General features: G+C 38.9%; 1 protein-coding gene across 1 annotated transcript in view; it reads right to left on the reverse strand.

Annotated features, from left to right (window-relative positions):
• Nucleotides 1–19587, reverse strand: part of LOC134221769 (relaxin receptor 2-like) — a 195396-nt gene that overhangs the window by 138182 nt on the left and 37627 nt on the right. Inside the window, exons 11-13 of the mRNA XM_062700956.1 lie at nt 12062–12133; nt 11793–11864; nt 11589–11705 (exon numbers count right to left, since the gene is read on the reverse strand). Of these exons, the coding sequence (XP_062556940.1) occupies nt 11589–11705; nt 11793–11864; nt 12062–12133 (261 nt within the window). The remainder of the gene's footprint in view (nt 1–11588; nt 11706–11792; nt 11865–12061; nt 12134–19587) is intronic.

Genomic DNA, 19587 nt, shown 5'->3' on the forward strand with positions numbered 1-19587 from the left:
CTGGCTAGGTTTCGGCTGATGATGGTGGCTTCGATGACTTCATTCCCTGCTAAAAGGTGTGGGTCTGTTCAAATATTACGTAACGCGAAAAACGTTGTTTTTAATAACCCCCCACCCCCTCGTAACAATCTGTAACAAAACTTAGAACTACCCCCACCCCTATGCGTAACGCGTAACAAATACAATTTTTTGAAAAAATCTTGTTTTTGGTAGAATTTGAAATACGATACAATAAATTATTATTCATTGTATATTCTATGCTATTTTGAAGATAATAACTATTTTTTGGTTAATTTTAAATATTTTTTCTCTATGCAATTAATTTGTTACGCGTAACAATATCTCGAAGGACCCCTACCCCCTATATTTTGTGTAACAAATCGTAACAAAAATTAAACAACCCCCCACCCCCTACTGCGTTACGTAATATTTGAACAGACCCTGTGAGTGCTGTTCAATCGATGATGCGGTTGCTTCGCTTGTCCCGGTCAGAATGAAAAGAAAAAATCGCGTTGCGCTATTTTATAGCTTCTGGGCAGACCCAGCTGCTGCTCATTCGCTGGTGTCTGCACCAATCAGAACGTGGTAATGGAATGATGCAAGAATTATGCGGTACCCATATTTATAGGTTCCCTTGATCTCAATGTTTTTCATTGAAAACAGTTTCATGCCTATTGAAACAAGTTTTTCGGGTCTTATCAAGCATGGACATGAAAGGCATACTTGAAATCTGTCGATTGAGGGGCTTACCGCAGAAATTCGTCCACTGAGACGAACGCTATTAACGTTTAAAATCTTTCAACACAGCGTAACGTGGTGGATTTGAATATTTTGAAATGACACCCGGTATAGTAAAGAGAGACGTAAGTCCTACGTCAAAACGCATAATGCGAATCCATATAGGTGACAATTTGTTGAAAACTAAGTAAAACACTTATTCATAACCCCACTCTTATTTAACCTCACGTTGAGATTGAACAAGAGTAGCCGAAGCCAAACGTCAAGGACGAGACACAGAGTACACTGTGAAAAAACGCATAATGCGAATCCATATAGGTGACAATTTGTTGAAAACTAATTAAAACACATATTCATAACCCTACTCTTATTTAACCTCACGATGAGGTTGAATAAGAGTAGCCGATTATCTCGCAGAAGTAAAAAGTCAACTACGCCATAGCTCCGATTAGCGCAGCGAGGGCTAAAATACTGTGAAGGGGGCCCTGGTGCTTCGCAGGCTCCGTTTGCGGTTAGGTTCTTATTAGACTCCCTAAACCATTCATTCGTAGGCACGGTAAGCATAAAGCCGCATCACACCGAAAATTAAGGGTCACCTGTATGGTGGACTTTTACCACTAAAACAGGCCATCCGTAATGTTATTCTTAGCCAGATAACCAGCTGCCGACACCACACGGCTATCTAGGCTGTTCGTGGAGAGAAGTTGACATTGACTTGACATTGACTTACTTACCCACTCACTTTTACTAAATCCCTCACTCTTACTCACTGGCTTACTCCTACGCTCATTCATACCACTCCCTCACTCTTACTCGCTCATTCTCTTTCTTATTTACTCAATTTTACTCGTGCACTTACTTTTACTCACTGACTCACTCATTCTCTCTTATTCACTTACTCATTCTTACTCACTCACTCACTTTTACTCACTTTTCCAATCTTATTCACTCACTTACTCACTCTCACTCACTCACTCACTACATTCTCTATTACTCATTCACTTACTCTTACTCACTCGTTAACTCTTACTCACTCTTACTCGCTCACTCTTACTCACCCATTCACCCACTCGTCGATTCTGAGATTTGGACCACGCTTCATCTAGAATCCCTTGCTTTTACTACAACGACCAAGGAACAACTTCAACCTTGTTGCCCTTGTAGCCATGCTAACGTGGACTGCAATTGCCTCCAACTCTCTGCATTGTGCATGAGAACGTGCTGCATAATCTCCCCTTCCTTACTCTTCAGGACTCTTGAAGGGTGCCATACGAAGTGCCATGGGATATTACGGACTGAGAATACTTAGTTCTATACTGCATTGAAACAGTTCCAGTTACAATTATTGTTCATTCATATGAATTATGAATAAACTTTTATTGAAGAACATTTTTTCACTGAATTGAAGTAGGGTGGGTGTACCAATTGTCGCCATATATAAGAACAACTATTTAAACAAAAATAATTAAAAGGCATGTGGGTGGACTTTATGTATCAAACGAAAGGTTTTACTTCCTGCTCCTTAGAACAGCTATGAAAACCGCAATAAAATTTGTTATTATCATCAAAATTGATTAATCCATAATAGGAACGCATGCACCAGTTGTGGCACTATTCTTAATTTTGGTTCCTTATATGGCATATCCTATTGTATTTATGGGATTGGCCAAATTGGGACCACTAGTGCGACAACTGGTGCAAAGGATGTCAACAATTAAGCAAAATCAATTTTTACAATCATGCTTTGCTTGTTTTGGAGGAAATCAAAGGAGTTATCGTATCATATGAATATGCTTTATCGATGTGAACTTGGTTTGCGGTGATTTGATTGGCCATTTGGCATATAAAGCACTAGTGCGATAACTGGTGCTATACCCACAACTGGTACATCTAGCCTATAAACTTGAAACAATAATTAATTCGGGGTACTCGCTCATTCGAAGTACCGTCGTCGGGGGTGACAATGGGTCAAATGGGGGTGAGAATGGGTCACTGTTTCAACAACTTAGAAACTTGTAGAATATATTGAATGTATCTGAGGGCAAGAAGGCTAAAATATAAGAGACCTTTTTGAACGATTTTGCTCTACGACCTCCAGGCTGTCGGTGAGAGCGATGACCCATTCTCACCCCCCAGACCCATTGTCACCCCCGATGGCGGTAGTGTCCCATTAGGGGCAATGGCATTCGGGGTAGTGACTCATTCGGGGTTGTGGCGGTCGAGGTAGTGGCCTTCGGGGGACGCAGAATAAGCACAATTGAAAACCGTTCGCTAGAGCGCGAACAAGAATGAAACGATAGAGTGTGAAAGGGAGGCATGGAGATCATCTATTGAACAGCACACAATCGAAGCGCGAATCTTCTTGCCTAACGTCTTAACTGACCGATAAAGCCGATCAACAAATCATTCATTACAATCACGGTCGTAAAATCTGTTTCAACCTCTTAACAGCGAATACTTTCTTCCGTCACTGTAGGCATTGGACACCGTCAATATTGAAGTTCATATACACTTTAAAAAATTTATATTAAATTATTAAGAAATTGAAAAAGGATTTGAAAATTAGATACAGTGAACTTTTCCTTACTCGATATTGAAGGGACCATGGAGTTACGAGGGTATCGAGATAGGGAACACATTTCTATTTCGCCAAATGCCGTTTAGCTGAACAGTCAAAATTTGTGAAGCGAGAAGTAAGATGTTAGAAGTGAATAGTGAACAGCGAGAACTGATAAGACAGAAATGAGATGTTCGAAAATAGTACAGAGTAGTGAGAAGTGAGTACTGGAAAATGGAGTAGTGAGATGTGGGCAGTGATTTGTGGATAGTGAGAAGAAAGTGGTGAGAAATGAGATGCGATACTCTCTTCACACTTCGCCTTTCTCACTTCTTACTTCTAACAATTAATTTCTCACTTCGCACATCTAATTTCTCACTCATTTTTCACTTCCCATTTCTAACTTCATTTATCTCCCTTATGACTTCTCATTTATCAGTTTATCTTTTTCAACTTCCAATTTCTAAATTTTCACTTCTCAGTTTTCCCTTCTTACTTGACACTTCTCACTACTCACTCACTCACGGACTTCTTACTTCTCACTTTTCACTTCTTACCTCTCATTTCTCACTTCCTAAGTTCCGGCTACTCACTTCTCAATTATCACTTTTTACTTCTCACTTCGAATTTCTTACTCCTCAGTTTTATCTCTTCACTTCTGACTATTCATTTCTCACTTCTTACTTCGTACATCTCACTTCGCACTTGTCGCTTCTCACATTTCACTTGTAACTTCTAACTTTTTACTTCTCACTTCTCCCTTCAAACTTTTCACTTCTCAATACTCACTTCGCACTTCGAATTTGTCACTGTCACATTTCTCACTCTACTTACTTTTCACTTCTTACTTCGCACTTCACACTTCTAAATTTTGACTTCTCACTTTGATTTTTTTACTTTTCACTTCTCACTTCTCGTATTTCATTTCACACTTCTGTCTACTTATTTCTCACTTCTCGCTAATCACTTTTTACTTCTAACTTCTAACTATATCGAGCATGACAACATCAAAATAGCACTTCAGGAAGATAGATTCAGTTATTTCCATCAATTCATATTTATTTGCAGCTTTTGAAAAAAAAATTCGATTTTTAAGTTTTTTTTCCAAGGAGGGACTCTTGGGAAAAATAGGGAAAAAACAATGTTTTTTCAATAACTACTAAATGCAATGGCCGATAGGGTCAATTTTCAATAGCAAAAAATTAGGAAGGATTCCGCGTCAAATGCAACCTGTTGTAAGCAAATCCGATAAGGCAAAGTACAAAAAAGTGCGTTTCACATTTTTTTGTACACACACACATACATACATACATACACACATACAGACATCACCTCAATTCGTCGAGCTGAGTCGAATGTTATATAACACTATGGGTCTCCGAGCCTTCTATCAAAAGTTCGGTTTTGGAGTGATCCTATAGCCTTAACGTATACTTAGTATACGCGAAAGGCAAAAAAAAAATCAAAATTTAAAAATTAAGATGTTCTAAAATTTAAAATTGACGATAAAAAAATTTAAAATTTAAAATCCAACAAATTTAAAATAAAAAAAAATAAAAAAAATTGAGAATCGAAAAAGAAAAAATGATCGCAGCAATCGACGGGTGCGAGTGGCTTAATTTGTTTTTCTTGTCTCAATTTTTCGAATTTTAATTAATTTGATTTAAAAGACGCGAGTTGAGTTTAGTTTATATAAGAAAAAAAAGGCGTTCCTGTGCGTTGTGCAAATGTGAACGGTATTTATACCAGTTAAAATAGGCTTTGATTTGGCCGAATGTCGTCGCGGCAATTGTGGGTTACTGGATGTTATTATCAAGAAAGGTACAGAAGGGCGAACCCCTAGTGAAAAAGTATTTCAAGTGAGAAGTTGTGATAACGGAAGAAGACGGTTTTTTTCTCGAGCGCTTTTCGTCCTGTATTTTTTTATTCTCTCTAAGTGATACATAAGAATAGTGTTTCGCGTCCGGAAGGAGCTGACATGCTGAATGCTGATTCCACACCGCCGAATAGAGCCCTTATTCCAATAAATGCCAAAAAGGACAAACCATTGAAACGAACTCCTTAACTTATACTACAATCCATTGAAAATCGCCGGAACATCGTTTCTGTGGTCGTCGATGTTAACGTATCCTGCTGAATTGCGCAGCTGGTTGATGGAAAAGAATACAACGGACACTTGAATCTGATGAGAGAGTTCCAATTATTTCCTTTAACCCTCTAAGACACGATACCATGGTGTTCTTCTAAAAAAGCGAGCTACGATGTTCGGTGCTGCAAGGACACGCAGCTAACCTCGAGGTTGCGTTGTGCACTGGCCCCCCCTTTGAAGCATTACTTTTTGGTTGTACCGAAGGGACTATGGGCTTGGCGGCAATGGAAACGGTTTAGCGAGTCGGGGATGTAGTCCTGCCTCCCTCGGTGATCCCTAACTCCGCACTTCCTGGTCAACCCAGGATGTCTGTTGAGCAGATTCCCCCTCCATTGTTTAGGAAGAAAAAAAAAACTACTTGACCAACTCCCCCAGCTGGGTGAGGGATAGAGTATGACACATTGACACATACATAGGGTAAATCACTACTTGGGCCTATGGACCCGGTTCCCGGCTCACTGCACAGAAAACTAATGATTTATACTGTTTGAAAGCCGTAGGTTCATGATTGATAATTTTTAAAAAGTCTCCCATTTATTTTTCACAATACTCATTATTTTTCAACCACTTGTTTTACTCCTAATTGATCCAATTGTAGAAAATAAAAATGTAGATTTCAAAATTTCGCTCTCCGATTCCACACCACTGAGCCGGAGTGATTCTTTCCACTTTTACAAATCGGTATCATCAAATAAACACCTACCTGAAAATCGTCACAGTGCTCAATACAACCATTGCTTGAAGCTGTTAATCACCACACCATAATTCTAAACACACGCGCTTAATTCTTCCTAATTTTTCGTTTCACTAGAACTTATTTAAACACATTAGAATACATTTTAAAATGTATCCTCAAACCGAACAAAAAATCACCTCGACCCATGAACTTCTTGCCGCACCGTGCTGCCAAAAGGCCAGGAGTATGAAAATAATCCTTCTTTGTTAATAGGAAAACTGTCTAATACGTTGACGCTATCATGTTATTTATAATTCTCTCGATTTCAAAAGGTGAAAAAAATATTGTTTTTAAGTATTTGAAAGAAAATTGGATGAGTAAATATATCTTCTCAACCAAATAAAAATGATTATGAATAAAGGTTCCCCCAAACACACGCGATGCGACAGTCGCGAAGCGATTCCATCGCTTGGCGACAGCGATTCTGTCGCCATTGGTATGGAAGCGTAAATAGAACATTGCCTGCAGCGACCGAACGATAGAATCGCGGCGACTAGTTGTCGCCGTCGCGGCGATGAAATCGTTTAGGTCTGGGGGAGCCTTAATACCATCTGGCATCTTGTTGTCGTAGAACGTGCATATTTTTGTTTACGTCGCATTTTCTACCGTCCCGAGAGAGAAAGAGAGTAATAAGTTGAGAGATTGAGCGAAATTTTGCTTAGGCCGAGCACGGATAGCGATTTTTTATCAGAAGTGAACCTCAATGCAGTATTATACAGCCCACAAAATTCAGGAAAAGTTGTTTCCTGTCATAAATATCAATTAAATAATTCAGTCGTATGCAAGTTAGGCCGGGAATGGGGTAAGAAACCCGACATACAAAAAAAAATGAGAATCAAAAAATTAAAGTAATAAGAATCGGGAAATTTGGGTAATAAGAATCGGGAACTTTGTAACTGTTAAATCCAGGAATTTATTAATTTATAACATTTATTATAATTTAATACAAAATTTAAAAAAAAGGGAGAAAAATATTGAAAAAAAGGAGGAACTTCCGTATGAACTTGAGCAACTTCCGGAGGAAATCCTGGAGAAGTTTTTGAAGGAACTATTGGTAGAGTTTTTGGAGGGACTTTTGGAGGAGTTCCTGGAGGAACTTTTGATGGAATTACTGGAGGAACTTCCGAAAGAATTCCTGGAGGAACATTCGGAAGAATTCAAGGAGAAAAAATTGAAGGAATGCCTGGAGGAGCTTTTGGAGGAGTTTCTGGAGGAACTTTTGGAGGAACCCCTGGAGGAAGTTTTGAAGGAATTCTTGGAGAAACTGGAGGAGGAATTCCTGGAGAAACTTGCGGAGGAATTCTGTAGGAACTTGGGGAGGAATTCCTTGAGCAACTTCCGGAGGAAATCCTGGAAGAATTTTTGAAGGAATTCTTGGAGGAACTATTGGTGGAGTCCTTGAAGGAAAAAACTTTTGGAGGAATTCCTAGAGAAAATCTTGGAGGAACCCCTGGAGAAACTTTTGAAGGAATTCCGGGAGAAACCGAAAGAGGAATTCCTGGAGTAACTCGCGGAGGAATTCTGTAGGCACTTGGGGAGGAATTCCTTGAGCAACTACCGGAGGAAAAATCCTGTAGGAATTTTAGAAGGAATTCTTGGAGGAACTATTGGTGGAGTTAATGGAGGCACTTTTGGAGGAGTTCTTGGAGGAACTTTTGTAGGAGTTCCTGGAGGCACTTTTGATGGAATTACTGGAGGAACACTTGGAGGAGTTCCTGGAGGAACTTCCGGAAGAATTCCTGTAGGAACTTACGAAGGATTTCCTGGATGAAATATCGGAGGAATTCCTGGAGAAAATTGCGGAGGAATTCCTGGAAGAACTTGCGAAAGAAATCCTGCAACAAATCTTGGAGGAACAGGGCCCTCCTTAGCCGTGCGATAAGACGCGCGGCTTCGAAGCAAGATCATGCTGTGGGTGGCTGGGTTCGATTCCCGGCGCCTGTCTAAACAATTTTCGGATTGGAAACTGTCTCGATTTTCTGGGCATAAAAGTATCATCGTGTTAGCCTCATAATATACGAATGCAAAATGGTAACTTGGCTTAGAAACCTCGCAGTTAATAACTGTGGAAGTGCTTAATGAACACTACGCGAGCAGAGGAAAATAGCTCATTAATATCATATCTTGATAAGATAGCAAAATGAGATATGGACATGATTGATATAAGAGATAAAAGATCAGGCGACAATATCAATATTTTGCACTAAAATATCATAAGGAAATCATGTTATGTTATTTGTAAGAAGTGATCAATATCAAGTGCTATGGGTTTGCTCTTATGCATAGCATATTTTGATATTTAATTGATATTTCGGTGCAAATTTATGATATTGTTGCCTGTTCTTTTATCTCTTATATCAATCAAGTCAATATCATGTTTTGTTATGCTGTTCATGGCTTCTGCCCGGGTAATCTGCGAGGCGGCTCTGTCCCAGTGTGGGGATGTAATGCCAATAAGAAGAAGTAGAAGATGAAGAAACATGCACAGGAATTCATGGAGGAATATTCGGATGAGTTTCTGGAGGAACTTTCGAAGGAATTCCTGGAGAAACTGGAAAAGAAATTTCCGAAGGAACTGGAGGAGGAATTCCTGAAGAAACTTGGGCAGGAATTTCCGAAGGAATTCCTGGAAAAACTTACGAAAGAATTTCTGAAGGAGCTTTTGAAGGAATTCGTAGAGAAACTTCCGGAGGAATTCCTGTAGGAACTTTTGGAGGAATTCTTGGAGGAACTTTTGAAGGAATTCCTAGAGGAACTTTTTGAGGAATTCCTAGAGGTTTCTTTAAGGAATTCCTGGAGGAACTTTTGGACGAGTTTCTAAAGGAACTTTCGAAGGAATTCTTGGAAGAACTTCCGAATGATCACCTGGATGAAATAGCGGAGGAATCCCTGGAGAAAATTGTGGAGGAATTCCTGGAAGAACTTGCGAAAGAAATCATGCAGAAATTCTTGGAGGAACTTTTATAGAAGAAAAATGTGAAGGAATGCCTGGAGGAACTTTTGGAGGAGTTTCTGGAGGAACTTTTGGAGGAACTTTTGAAAGAATTTCTGGAATTTTCAGAAAACATTCCTGCATAAATTTCCGATGGAACTCCTGGGGGAATGTCCGTAGGGACTCCTTGAGCAATTTCCGGAGAATTCTGGATAAATGTTTGGAAAATTTTTTGGTGGAATTTCCGTACGAACTACTGAAAGCATTTCCGGAGAAATTCTTGGGATTTCTTAATAAACTATTGGAGAAATATTCAATGGAGCTCCTGGGAGAATTTTGCAATGAACACCTGACGGACTTTCCGTAAGAACTCCTAAAGGCATTTTTAGAAATTGCTGGAAGAATTTCCGAAGTAACTACTGCAGGAATTTTCGGATGAACTCCTTGTTGAATTTCCGAAGAAACTCTTGAAGAATATTTGAGAGAACACATGGAGTAATTTCCAGAGGAACTCCTGAAAAACTATGCAGAGGAACTCCTGGAAGAATTTCGGAAGGCATTTCTGGAGGGACTTTTGGCAATTTTGTAGAAATTGTCAGAGAAATTCTCCGATGAATTTCCGAAGGTATTTCTGGGAAAACTTTTGAAGAGATTTCGGGAGAAATTTCTGGAAGAACACCTGGCGGAATTTCCGTAGAAATTCTTGGCGGAGTTTCCGGAAGAGTTCCTGGATAAATTTCCGAAGGAAGTCCTGGAATAATTTCTGAAAGAACTCTTGGAGGAATTTGTGGAGGTGTATCCGAAGCAGTGTTTGGAGTAATTTCTGAAGGAACTACTGGAAAGAACTGGCATACTTTCCGTAGGAACTCTTGGAGGAATTATCGAATAAGTTTCTGCATGCATTTCCGAAAGAGCTGCTGTGGGAATATTTTGATGACCTCCAGACGGACTTTACGTAGGAACCCCTGGAGATATTTTCAGAGGAATTGCTGGAGGTAATTCCGAAGAAACTTCTAGAGAAATATTCAAAAGAACACATGGAGGAATCTTAGGAGGAACTCCTAGAGAACTTTGTAGAGGAATTCGTTGAGGAAATTAAGAAACCCAGGGGAATTTAGCTTCCGAAAAAAAAATCCTCAAGAATATTCCAAAGGAATTCTTCGTGCAATAAATCAAACATTGTCAAAAATAAGTTTGAAGTATAAAATAAGTCCACGCCGATCCACGCCGTCTCCGCCGGATGGAAATAATATTTCACCTGTGCTCTCCCACAGCTGCCGACCATATTTATTATCGGCGCACAAGTTTACTAAAAATCCCGAAATATTTCGATACTAATCTTTAACCTTAGATTAGCTTAGCTTAGCTTGATTGACTGTATACATCGTAGTTGCTAGTCGTGATTGGCCGAGAAACAACAAATTAGCACAGCTCACCAATTGAATAGTTTTCTCGGGACTAGAAAGCTATTCTCACTGTACATGCTTCGGAGTTAAGGGGAGAAAGAAATTTTCGGCCACTTGACCCGTTCTGCCAATTTATTACTTCGGTCACATTACCTTGTCTACCAATTGATCATTTCGGCTGAACGCCTTTTTCGAGCTGGAAATTTAGCTTGGCCAAATGACACTTTTAGTCGTACCTCCCTTTCCGTCAAATGACATTTTCGGTTATATGACACGTTTGACCTAACGACATTTTCGGCCTAAATTAATTGTTCGGCCAAATGACTTCTTCAGCTAAGCATCTTATTCGGCCATCTAGTTTTTGGCATGATAACCGTTTCTGCCAAATGTCGAATTCGATCAAAGGAAATCCGGATAGATGACTGTCGGTCTAATGTGTTACTCGGCCAAATAGGTTTCGCCTAATCGACCCTTCCCCACACTTTTATTATAAAGGAGTTAGTCTTGACTTTTGAATACCAAGATTCACCAGTATTCTAGCAAAAAAAAAACAGGTAGCAGAAAATGTCTTTGTAATTTCTGCTTACTTGAAACAAGTCTCCCTGCAAATGTATGTAGCAATGTATTCAAAATATATCACATCAATAGACATGTTTATCCATCAATCATAGTTTCGACCTCAATCATTCATTTATTTCTAAAAGCATGGCTCAACCACAAAACATTCACCCTGCTCAGCTGTATTTGTCAGTTACATAATATGTAAAGCAACGGATGTTAGTTATGAAATGGAACCCAACTTCCCAAATGATCCTACTTTATACCATTTATCTATCTCCATCTCGATAAAAATGTGTACCAGTCATTTTTTTGTGGATTACTCAATTGCACATTACTCAATTCTTGAGGATTTAATCTCTTAATAAAATTTGAAAGGATATGATGTGCATTCGTCCACCATAATGTGCCTTCCTAGTGCAATTAATTCGAATCGGTCGAAAGATCTTTTCAAATGATAGCCTCGAAATCAACAATGTCCCAAACCAACGCTCAATTCCGGTCAAACTCACCTGGCCCTCAGGACCGGGTTGTCCAGTAGGTGGCTTTTGCTACTGATGCCGTCGCCCTTGGGTTCACACACCCGCACGTGTAAGGCCGCTTTGCAGTGATGGAACTCGGAAAAGTGTCTGCAACAATTGGGGGGAAAACCGAACAGTTACAAATCATCCTTTGCGTCGGAGGCGGGGATATGGCTCACACGGGCTCTCACTTACATGTAATTTAAGCTGGTGAGATTCTCCAGCACACGTCTGTCTATTCGGGTGAATTTATTTCCTTTCAGGTTCCTGTTGGTGCAAAATAGAGCAGAAAAGGCATTAACAAACCAGACGCAATCTGACGCTTGGTGGCTGGGGCAGCTAAATCCTCAATCGTAACTTACCACCACATCCGGAGAACGTTTATTTGAACTGATGCCAACTGACATTAACCTAGTTAGATCCCCATTCTGTTTACAAGTCAACTTGTTCCTTGATATACTTACATGGTAGTGAGATTATTGATGCCGGCAAACGAGCCGAGTTGGAAATGGCTTATTTCGTTGTCATTTAAAAATCTGCAAAGGGAATTACGACTGTATGAAATGCCGAGCATCAAAGGACTTTATATACGACAGACTGATCCAGTGTGGTGTTAATGTATTTTTTTTTCTGTCAGATCCATAAATAGGTATACATATTTTAAGTTTCAACAAGGCATGTTGTTATATAACTTAACACAAGGAACAGCTCTAGATCTCATGGCCGTAACCAAATCCAGCCAAAATTTGAAGCGAATCAACTAGATCTGATTCGTTAAGCGAAGTTAGTCGAACGATTCATATCAAGATAGGCAGGTGATAAAGTTCGTAGTCTGAATAGTCTATAAGAGACTCATTCCACTCAAGTCAAACTTGCTGTATGCCAATTACCGCTAAAATATATTTTAGCAGCACGCGTTACGGCAGGCATGGAACAGGTTGTTTGTTGGTAGAAATGAAAAATTAATGAGCATGTTTTCTATTGTGGAATTTCTGCGTTTCTGTAAGTGATACTCCAATTTGAAAATAATTCGCTGCATAAAGCAGCATTATGCGAGCGATGCGAATTGTTTTCTTTTTAGTTTTGAGAAACAGAGTTGATATTGACAATTTGATATTGATTCCAGATCCGAAAAGAAAAAAGTGCATCAAAAAAATAAACAACTGAACGTAAACCGTGGGTTCTTCGCTTTCGTGTTTCTGAATCAAAGCAGAAGAACTTCTCGAAACGGACTGTAAAAATTATTTTGAGCTCTTAGTGGAATGTCTTCACTTGTCATAAGACGAGTTCGTACAATCCCATTCAATTCCACTACTGTCAAAGGTTCAATCAAATGGTAAAATAAAATGGGATAGTACAAAAGGGGAGCAAGAAAGAGCCAAAATTATTGGTAAAAAATAATGAAGCAATAGCTAATGTGATATTCATACATATTTCTAGTATTTGGCAAAATGGAGCGAAAATACGGCAATGGCATTCGAACAAATAATGTTCGGTTGAATAGCCTAACAGTTGCGGAAAGTGTGAAGGTTTGTTATCGTCTCATCAACTGTACGCGCTCTTAAATTATTCAACACGATATTTGGCTTGGGCAGCGATCTTCTTCTTCTTCTTCTTCAATGGCTCTACATTCCAACTGGAAAATGGCCTAGCTTTTCAATTTAGTATTCTATTAGCATTTCCTCAGTTATTAATTGAAAGCTTTTCTATGCCCGCCATTGCATGAGTATGTATCTTGTGTGGCAAGTACAATGCATACACTATATGCCCAGGGTGTCGATAATGTTTCCAACCCGAAAACATCCTAGACCGGACCGAGAATCGAACTCGCCGTCTCTGGATTGGCAATCCTACGCCTTTGCTCGCTAGGCTACTGGAGACCCCCCGCTAGGCTACTTGGGCAGCGATATTCCTACTTTAATGCAAAATGTTTCAAGTTTCTCGGAGTACCTACATAAAAAGGCGCCGTTCCTCCACTGAATTTAAATTATTTTTCCGACTGTATAGGAGTAAACCGTCTCTAGAGAAGGTACTTTCAGCTATAACCTTTTATCAATCAAATTCAAATTTGATACCTGCGGAATTTGTGCGAAGTTGTCGAAAGGATTCTTCATTATGCAATGAAGATGGGTATGATGTTGATTAATCGCTCAAAATAGCATCTTTTCCGAAGCCTACATAATTTAATTTTGGATGCTGTAACACATTTCGGACCCTCATTATCAGACAAATTAACAGACTCGAATATTCAGCTGCTATTAGATATTCAACAACATGTAAATATACAAAATAAAATTAAATAGAGTTATCGCTCTAGCATATTTGGAACTCATTTTTAATTTAAGTGAGTGAGTGAGTTAGACATAATTTTGTTTTTATATTTGTTATATGGACCATAAACGTTCACAATTGATCACAGCACTCATATTCAAACGAATTATTGGCATATTGCAATATGGATTTGAATTTGATTTAACCTGAACTTGGATTTTGATAAAATTTAGACTTAATTTCTGCAGCACTTTGGAAAAAAAAACTTAATTTGGATTAAAGTTTAGCCGGATTTCAATCGGATTTTAATTGGATTTGGATTGGATTTGGATTGGATTTGGATTGGATTTGGATTGGATTTGGATTGGATTTGGATTGGATTTGGATTGGATTTGGATTGGATTTCGATTGGATTTGGATTGGATTTGGATTGGATTTGGATTGGATTTGGATTGGATTTGGATTGGATTTGGATTGGATTTGGATTGGATTTGGATTGGATTTGGATTGGATTTGGATTGGATTTGGATTGGATTTGGATTTGGATTGGATTGGATTTGGATTGGATTTGGATTGGATTTGGATTGGTTTGGATTGGATTTGGTTGGTTTGGATTGGTTTGGATTGGTTTGGATTGGTTTGGATTGGTTTGGATTGGTTTGGTTGGTTTGGATTGGTTTGGATTGGTTTGGATTGGTTTGGATTGGTTTGGGTTGGTTTGGATTGGTTTGGTTGGTTTGGATTGGTTTGGATTGGTTTGGATTGGTTTGGTTGGTTTGGATTGGTTTGGATTGGTTTGGATTGGTTTGGATTGGTTTGGTTGGTTTGGATTGGTTTGGATTGGTTTGGTTGGTTTGGATTGGTTTGGATTGGTTTGGTTGGTTTGGATTGGTTTGGATTGGTTTGGATTGGTTTGGATTGGTTTGGTTGGTTTGGATTGGTTTGGATTGGTTTGGATTGGTTTGGTTGGTTTGGATTGGTTTGGATTGGTTTGGATTGGTTTGGATTGGTTTGGATTGGATGTGGTTGGTTTGGATTGGTTTGGATTGGTTTGGATTGGTTTGGATTGGTTTGGATTGGTTTGGTTGGTTTGGATTGGTTTGGATTGGTTTGGATTGGTTTGGTTGGTTTGGATTGGTTTGGATTGGTTTGGATTGGTTTGGATTGGTTTGGATTGGTTTGGATTGGTTTGGATTGGTTTGGATTGGTTTGGATTGGTTTGGATTGGTTTGGTTGGTTTGGATTGGTTTGGTTGGTTTGGTTGGTTTGGATTGGTTTGGATTGGTTTGGATTGGTTTGGTTGGTTTGGATTGGTTTGGATTGGTTTGGATTGGTTTGGTTGGTTTGGTTGGTTTGGATTGGTTTGGTTGGTTTGGTTGGTTTGGTTTGGATTGGTTTGGATTGGTTTGGATTGGTTTGGATTGGTTTGGATTGGTTTGGTTGGTTTGGATTGGTTTGGTTGGTTTGGATTGGTTTGGATTGGTTTGGATTGGTTTGGATTGGTTTGGATTGGTTTGGATTGGTTTGGATTGGTTTGGATTGGTTTGGATTGGTTTGGTTGGTTTGGATTGGTTTGGATTGGTTTGGATTGGTTTGGATTGGTTTGGATTGGTTTGGTTGGTTTGGATTGGTTTGGATTGGTTTGGATTGGTTTGGATTGGTTTGGATTGGTTTGGTTGGTTTGGATTGGTTTGGATTGGTTTGGATTGGTTTGGATTGGTTTGGATTGGTTTGGATTGGTTTGGATTGGTTTGGTTGGTTTGGATTGGTTTGGATTGGTTTGGATTGGTTTGGATTGGTTTGGATTGGTTTGGATTGGTTTGGATTGGTTTGGATTGGTTTGGATTGGTTTGGATTGGTTTGGATTGGTTTGGATTGGTTTGGATTGGTTTGGTTGGTTTGGATTGGTTTGGATTGGTTTGGATTGGTTTGGATTGGTTTGGATTGGATTTGGTTGGTTTGGATTGGTTTGGTTGGTTTGGATTGGTTTGGATTGGTTTGGTTGGTTTGGATTGGTTTGGATTGGTTTGGATTGGTTTGGTTGGTTTGGATTGGTTTGGTTGGTTTGGATTGGTTTGGATTGGTTTGGATTGGTTTGGATTGGTTTGGATTGGTTTGGATTGGTTTGGATTGGTTTGGATTGGTTTGGATTGGTTTGGATTGGTTTGGATTGGTTTGGATTGGTTTGGATTGGTTTGGATTGGTTTGGTTGGTTTGGATTGGTTTGGATTGGTTTGGATTGGTTTGGATTGGTTTGGATTGGTTTGGTTGGTTGGTTTGGATTGGTTTGGATTGGTTTGGTTGGTTTGGATTGGTTTGGATTGGTTTGGATTGGTTGGTTTGGTTGGTTTGGATTGGTTTGGATTGGTTTGGTTGGTTCGGATTGGTTTGGATTGGTTTGGATTGGTTTGGATTGGTTTGGATTGGTTTGGATTGGTTTGGATTGGTTTGGATTGGTTTGGATTGGTTTGGATTGGTTTGGTTGGTTTGGATTGGTTTGGATTGGTTTGGTTGGTTTGGTTGGTTTGGATTGGTTTGGATTGGTTTGGATTGGTTTGGATTGGTTTGGATTGGTTTGGATTGGTTTGGATTGGTTTGGTTGGTTTGGATTGGTTTGGATTGGTTTGGATTGGTTTGGTTGGTTTGGATTGGTTTGGTTGGTTTGGATTGGTTTGGTTGGTTTGGATTGGTTTGGATTGGTTTGGATTGGTTTGGATTGGTTTGGATTGGTTTGGATTGGTTTGGATTGGTTTGGATTGGTTTGGATTGGTTTGGTTGGTTTGGATTGGTTTGGATTGGTTTGGATTGGTTTGGATTGGTTTGGATTGGTTTGGATTGGTTTGGATTGGTTTGGATTGGTTTGGATTGGTTTGGATTGGTTTGGATTGGTTTGGATTGGTTTGGATTGGTTTGGATTGGTTTGGTTGGTTTGGATTGGTTTGGATTGGTTTGGATTGGTTTGGATTGGTTTGGTTGGTTTGGATTGGATTTGGATTGGTTTGGATTGGTTTGGATTGGTTTGGTTGGTTTGGATTGGTTTGGTTGGTTTGGATTGGTTTGGATTGGTTTGGATTGGTTTGGATTGGTTTGGATTGGTTTGGATTGGTTTGGATTGGTTTGGATTGGTTTGGTTGGTTTGGATTGGTTGGATTGGTTTGGATTGGTTGGATTGGTTTGGATTGGTTTGGATTGGTTTGGATTGGTTTGGTTGGTTTGGATTGGTTTGGATTGGTTTGGATTGGTTTGGTTGGTTTGGTTGGTTTGGATTGGTTTGGTTGGTTTGGATTGGTTTGGATTGGTTTGGATTGGTTTGGATTGGTTTGGTTGGTTTGGATTGGTTTGGTTGGTTTGGATTGGTTTGGATTGGTTTGGATTGGTTTGGATTGGTTTGGATTGGTTTGGATTGGTTTGGATTGGTTTGGATTGGTTTGGTTGGTTTGGATTGGTTTGGATTGGATTGGTTTGGATTGGTTTGGATTGGTTTGGATTGGTTTGGATTGGTTTGGATTGGTTTGGATTGGTTTGGATTGGTTTGGATTGGTTTGGATTGGTTTGGATTGGTTTTGATTGGATTTGGATCGGTTTGGATTGGTTTGGATTGGTTTGGTTGGTTTGGATTGGTTTGGATTGGTTTGGATTGGTTTGGATTGGTTTGGATTGGTTTGGATTGGTTTGGATTGGTTTGGTTGGTTTGGATTGGTTTGGATTGGTTTGGATTGGTTTGGATTGGTTTGGTTGGTTTGGATTGGTTTGGATTGGTTTGGATTGGTTTGGATTGGTTTGGATTGGTTTGGATTGGTTTGGATTGGTTTGGATTGGTTTGGATTGGTTTGGATTGGTTTGGTTGGTTTGGATTGGTTTGGATTGGTTTGGATTGGTTTGGATTGGTTTGGATTGGTTTGGATTGGATTTGGATTGGTTTGGATTGGTTTGGACTGGATTTGGATTGGTTTGGATTGGTTTGGATTGGTTTGGATTGGTTTGGATTGGTTTGGATTGGTTTGGATTGGTTTGGATTGGTTTGGATTGGATTTGGATTGGATTTGGATTGGTTTGGATTGGATTTGGATTGGATTTGGATTGGATTTGGATTGGATTTGGATTGGATTTGGATTGGATTTGGATTGGATTTGGATTGGATTTGGATTGGATTTGGATTGGATTTGGATTGCACTTTGATTGGATTTGCGTTGGATTGGTTTTGAAAAACGAATCTGTGTCAAAAGGTCGAAGATCAAAAGGTCGAAGGACAAAGGTCGAAAGGACAAAAGGTCGAAGGGTCAAAAGGTGATAAGTGAGAAATGAGAAGTCAGAAGTCAGTAGTTAGTAGTGAGAAATGAGAAGAGAGAAGTATAAAGCAAGAAATCAGAAATAAAAAGTGACATGTGAGAAGTGTGATTTAAGAAATAAGGAAGGGCGAAATAAGAAATGAGATAAAGATGAGAAGGTAGAAAGAAGGAGGAAGGAAAAATATACAGTAAGAAAAAGAAAGGATGAAAGAAGAACAGAAGAACGAATATGAACCGAAAAGAAAGAAAGAAGAAGGAGTAAAGTATGAAGATGGAAGAAAGAAAAATTAAAGGAAAAAGGGAAGAAAGAAGAAAAAAGAAGAGAAGACACAAGGAGGGAAAAAGAAGAAAGAAGGAAGAAGCAAGTAACAGGGAGGGAAAAAAGAAGAAAGATGGAAGAAATAAGGAATAATAAAGAAAGAAAGGAGGAAAGGAGAAAAAAGGAAAAAATAAAAAATCAGAGAGGAAAATAGAAAAAAGAAAGAAGGAAGAAACAAAGAGAGGAGGAAGAAGGAAGAAGGAAGAAAGAAAGAATAAAAAAAGAGGGAAGCAAAGAAGGCAAAAAGAAGGAAGAAAGATAAAAGGAAGGCAGAAAAACAGGAAGGAAAAAAGAAGAAAGAAGGAAGAATGTAGGAAGAATGAAAGAAAAAGGATGGAAGAAAAAAAGAATTAAAACAAATAAGGAAAAAAAGGGGGAAAGAAAGAAGAAAAAAGTGAGAAAGAAGGAAGAAATAATGAAGGAAAAACGAAAGAAATTAGAAGGAAAGCAGAACGAAGAGATAAGACATAAAGAGATAAGACACAATGAAGAAAACATAAAGAAAGAAGAAGGTGAGATGACACAAGGAAACACAAACAAAGATAGATAGAAGAAGCAAGCAACAGGGAAGGAAGAAAGAAAATTAGAGTAAATAAAGAAAAAAGAAGAAAGAAAAAGGAAAAAAAGAAAAAAAAGGAAGGAAGAAGAAAGAAGGGAGGAAAAAAGAAAGAAGGGGGAAAGACGGTAGAAAGAAGGAATGAAGACGGAAGAAAAAAAGAAGGAAGAAGATATATTTGTTTCCTTAAGTCTTCTTCCTTCTTTTTATCTTCCGTCTTTATTCCTTCTTTAGAAAGAATAAGCAAGTAACAGGGAAGGAAGAAAGATGGATAGAGAAAATAAGAACAAAGAAAGAAGAAATAAGGAGAAAAGAAGGAAAAAAGGAAGGAAGAAGGAAGAAAGAAGGTAGGAAAAAAGAAAGAATGAGGAAATATGGAAGAAAGAAGGAAGAATCACAGGAAACAAGAAGTAAGATAGAAAGAAGGTAGAAAGAAGGATTAGAGAAGATAGAAGGAAGAAAGAAGGAAAAAAGAAGGAAAAAGGAAGAAAGAAAACAGTAAGAAGGAAGAAAACCAGGAAACAAGAAAGAAAAGAAACAGGAAACAAGAAGAAA

The sequence above is a fragment of the Armigeres subalbatus genome, chromosome 3, assembly GCF_024139115.2.
Source record: "Armigeres subalbatus isolate Guangzhou_Male chromosome 3, GZ_Asu_2, whole genome shotgun sequence".
NCBI lineage: Eukaryota > Metazoa > Arthropoda > Insecta > Diptera > Culicidae > Armigeres > Armigeres subalbatus.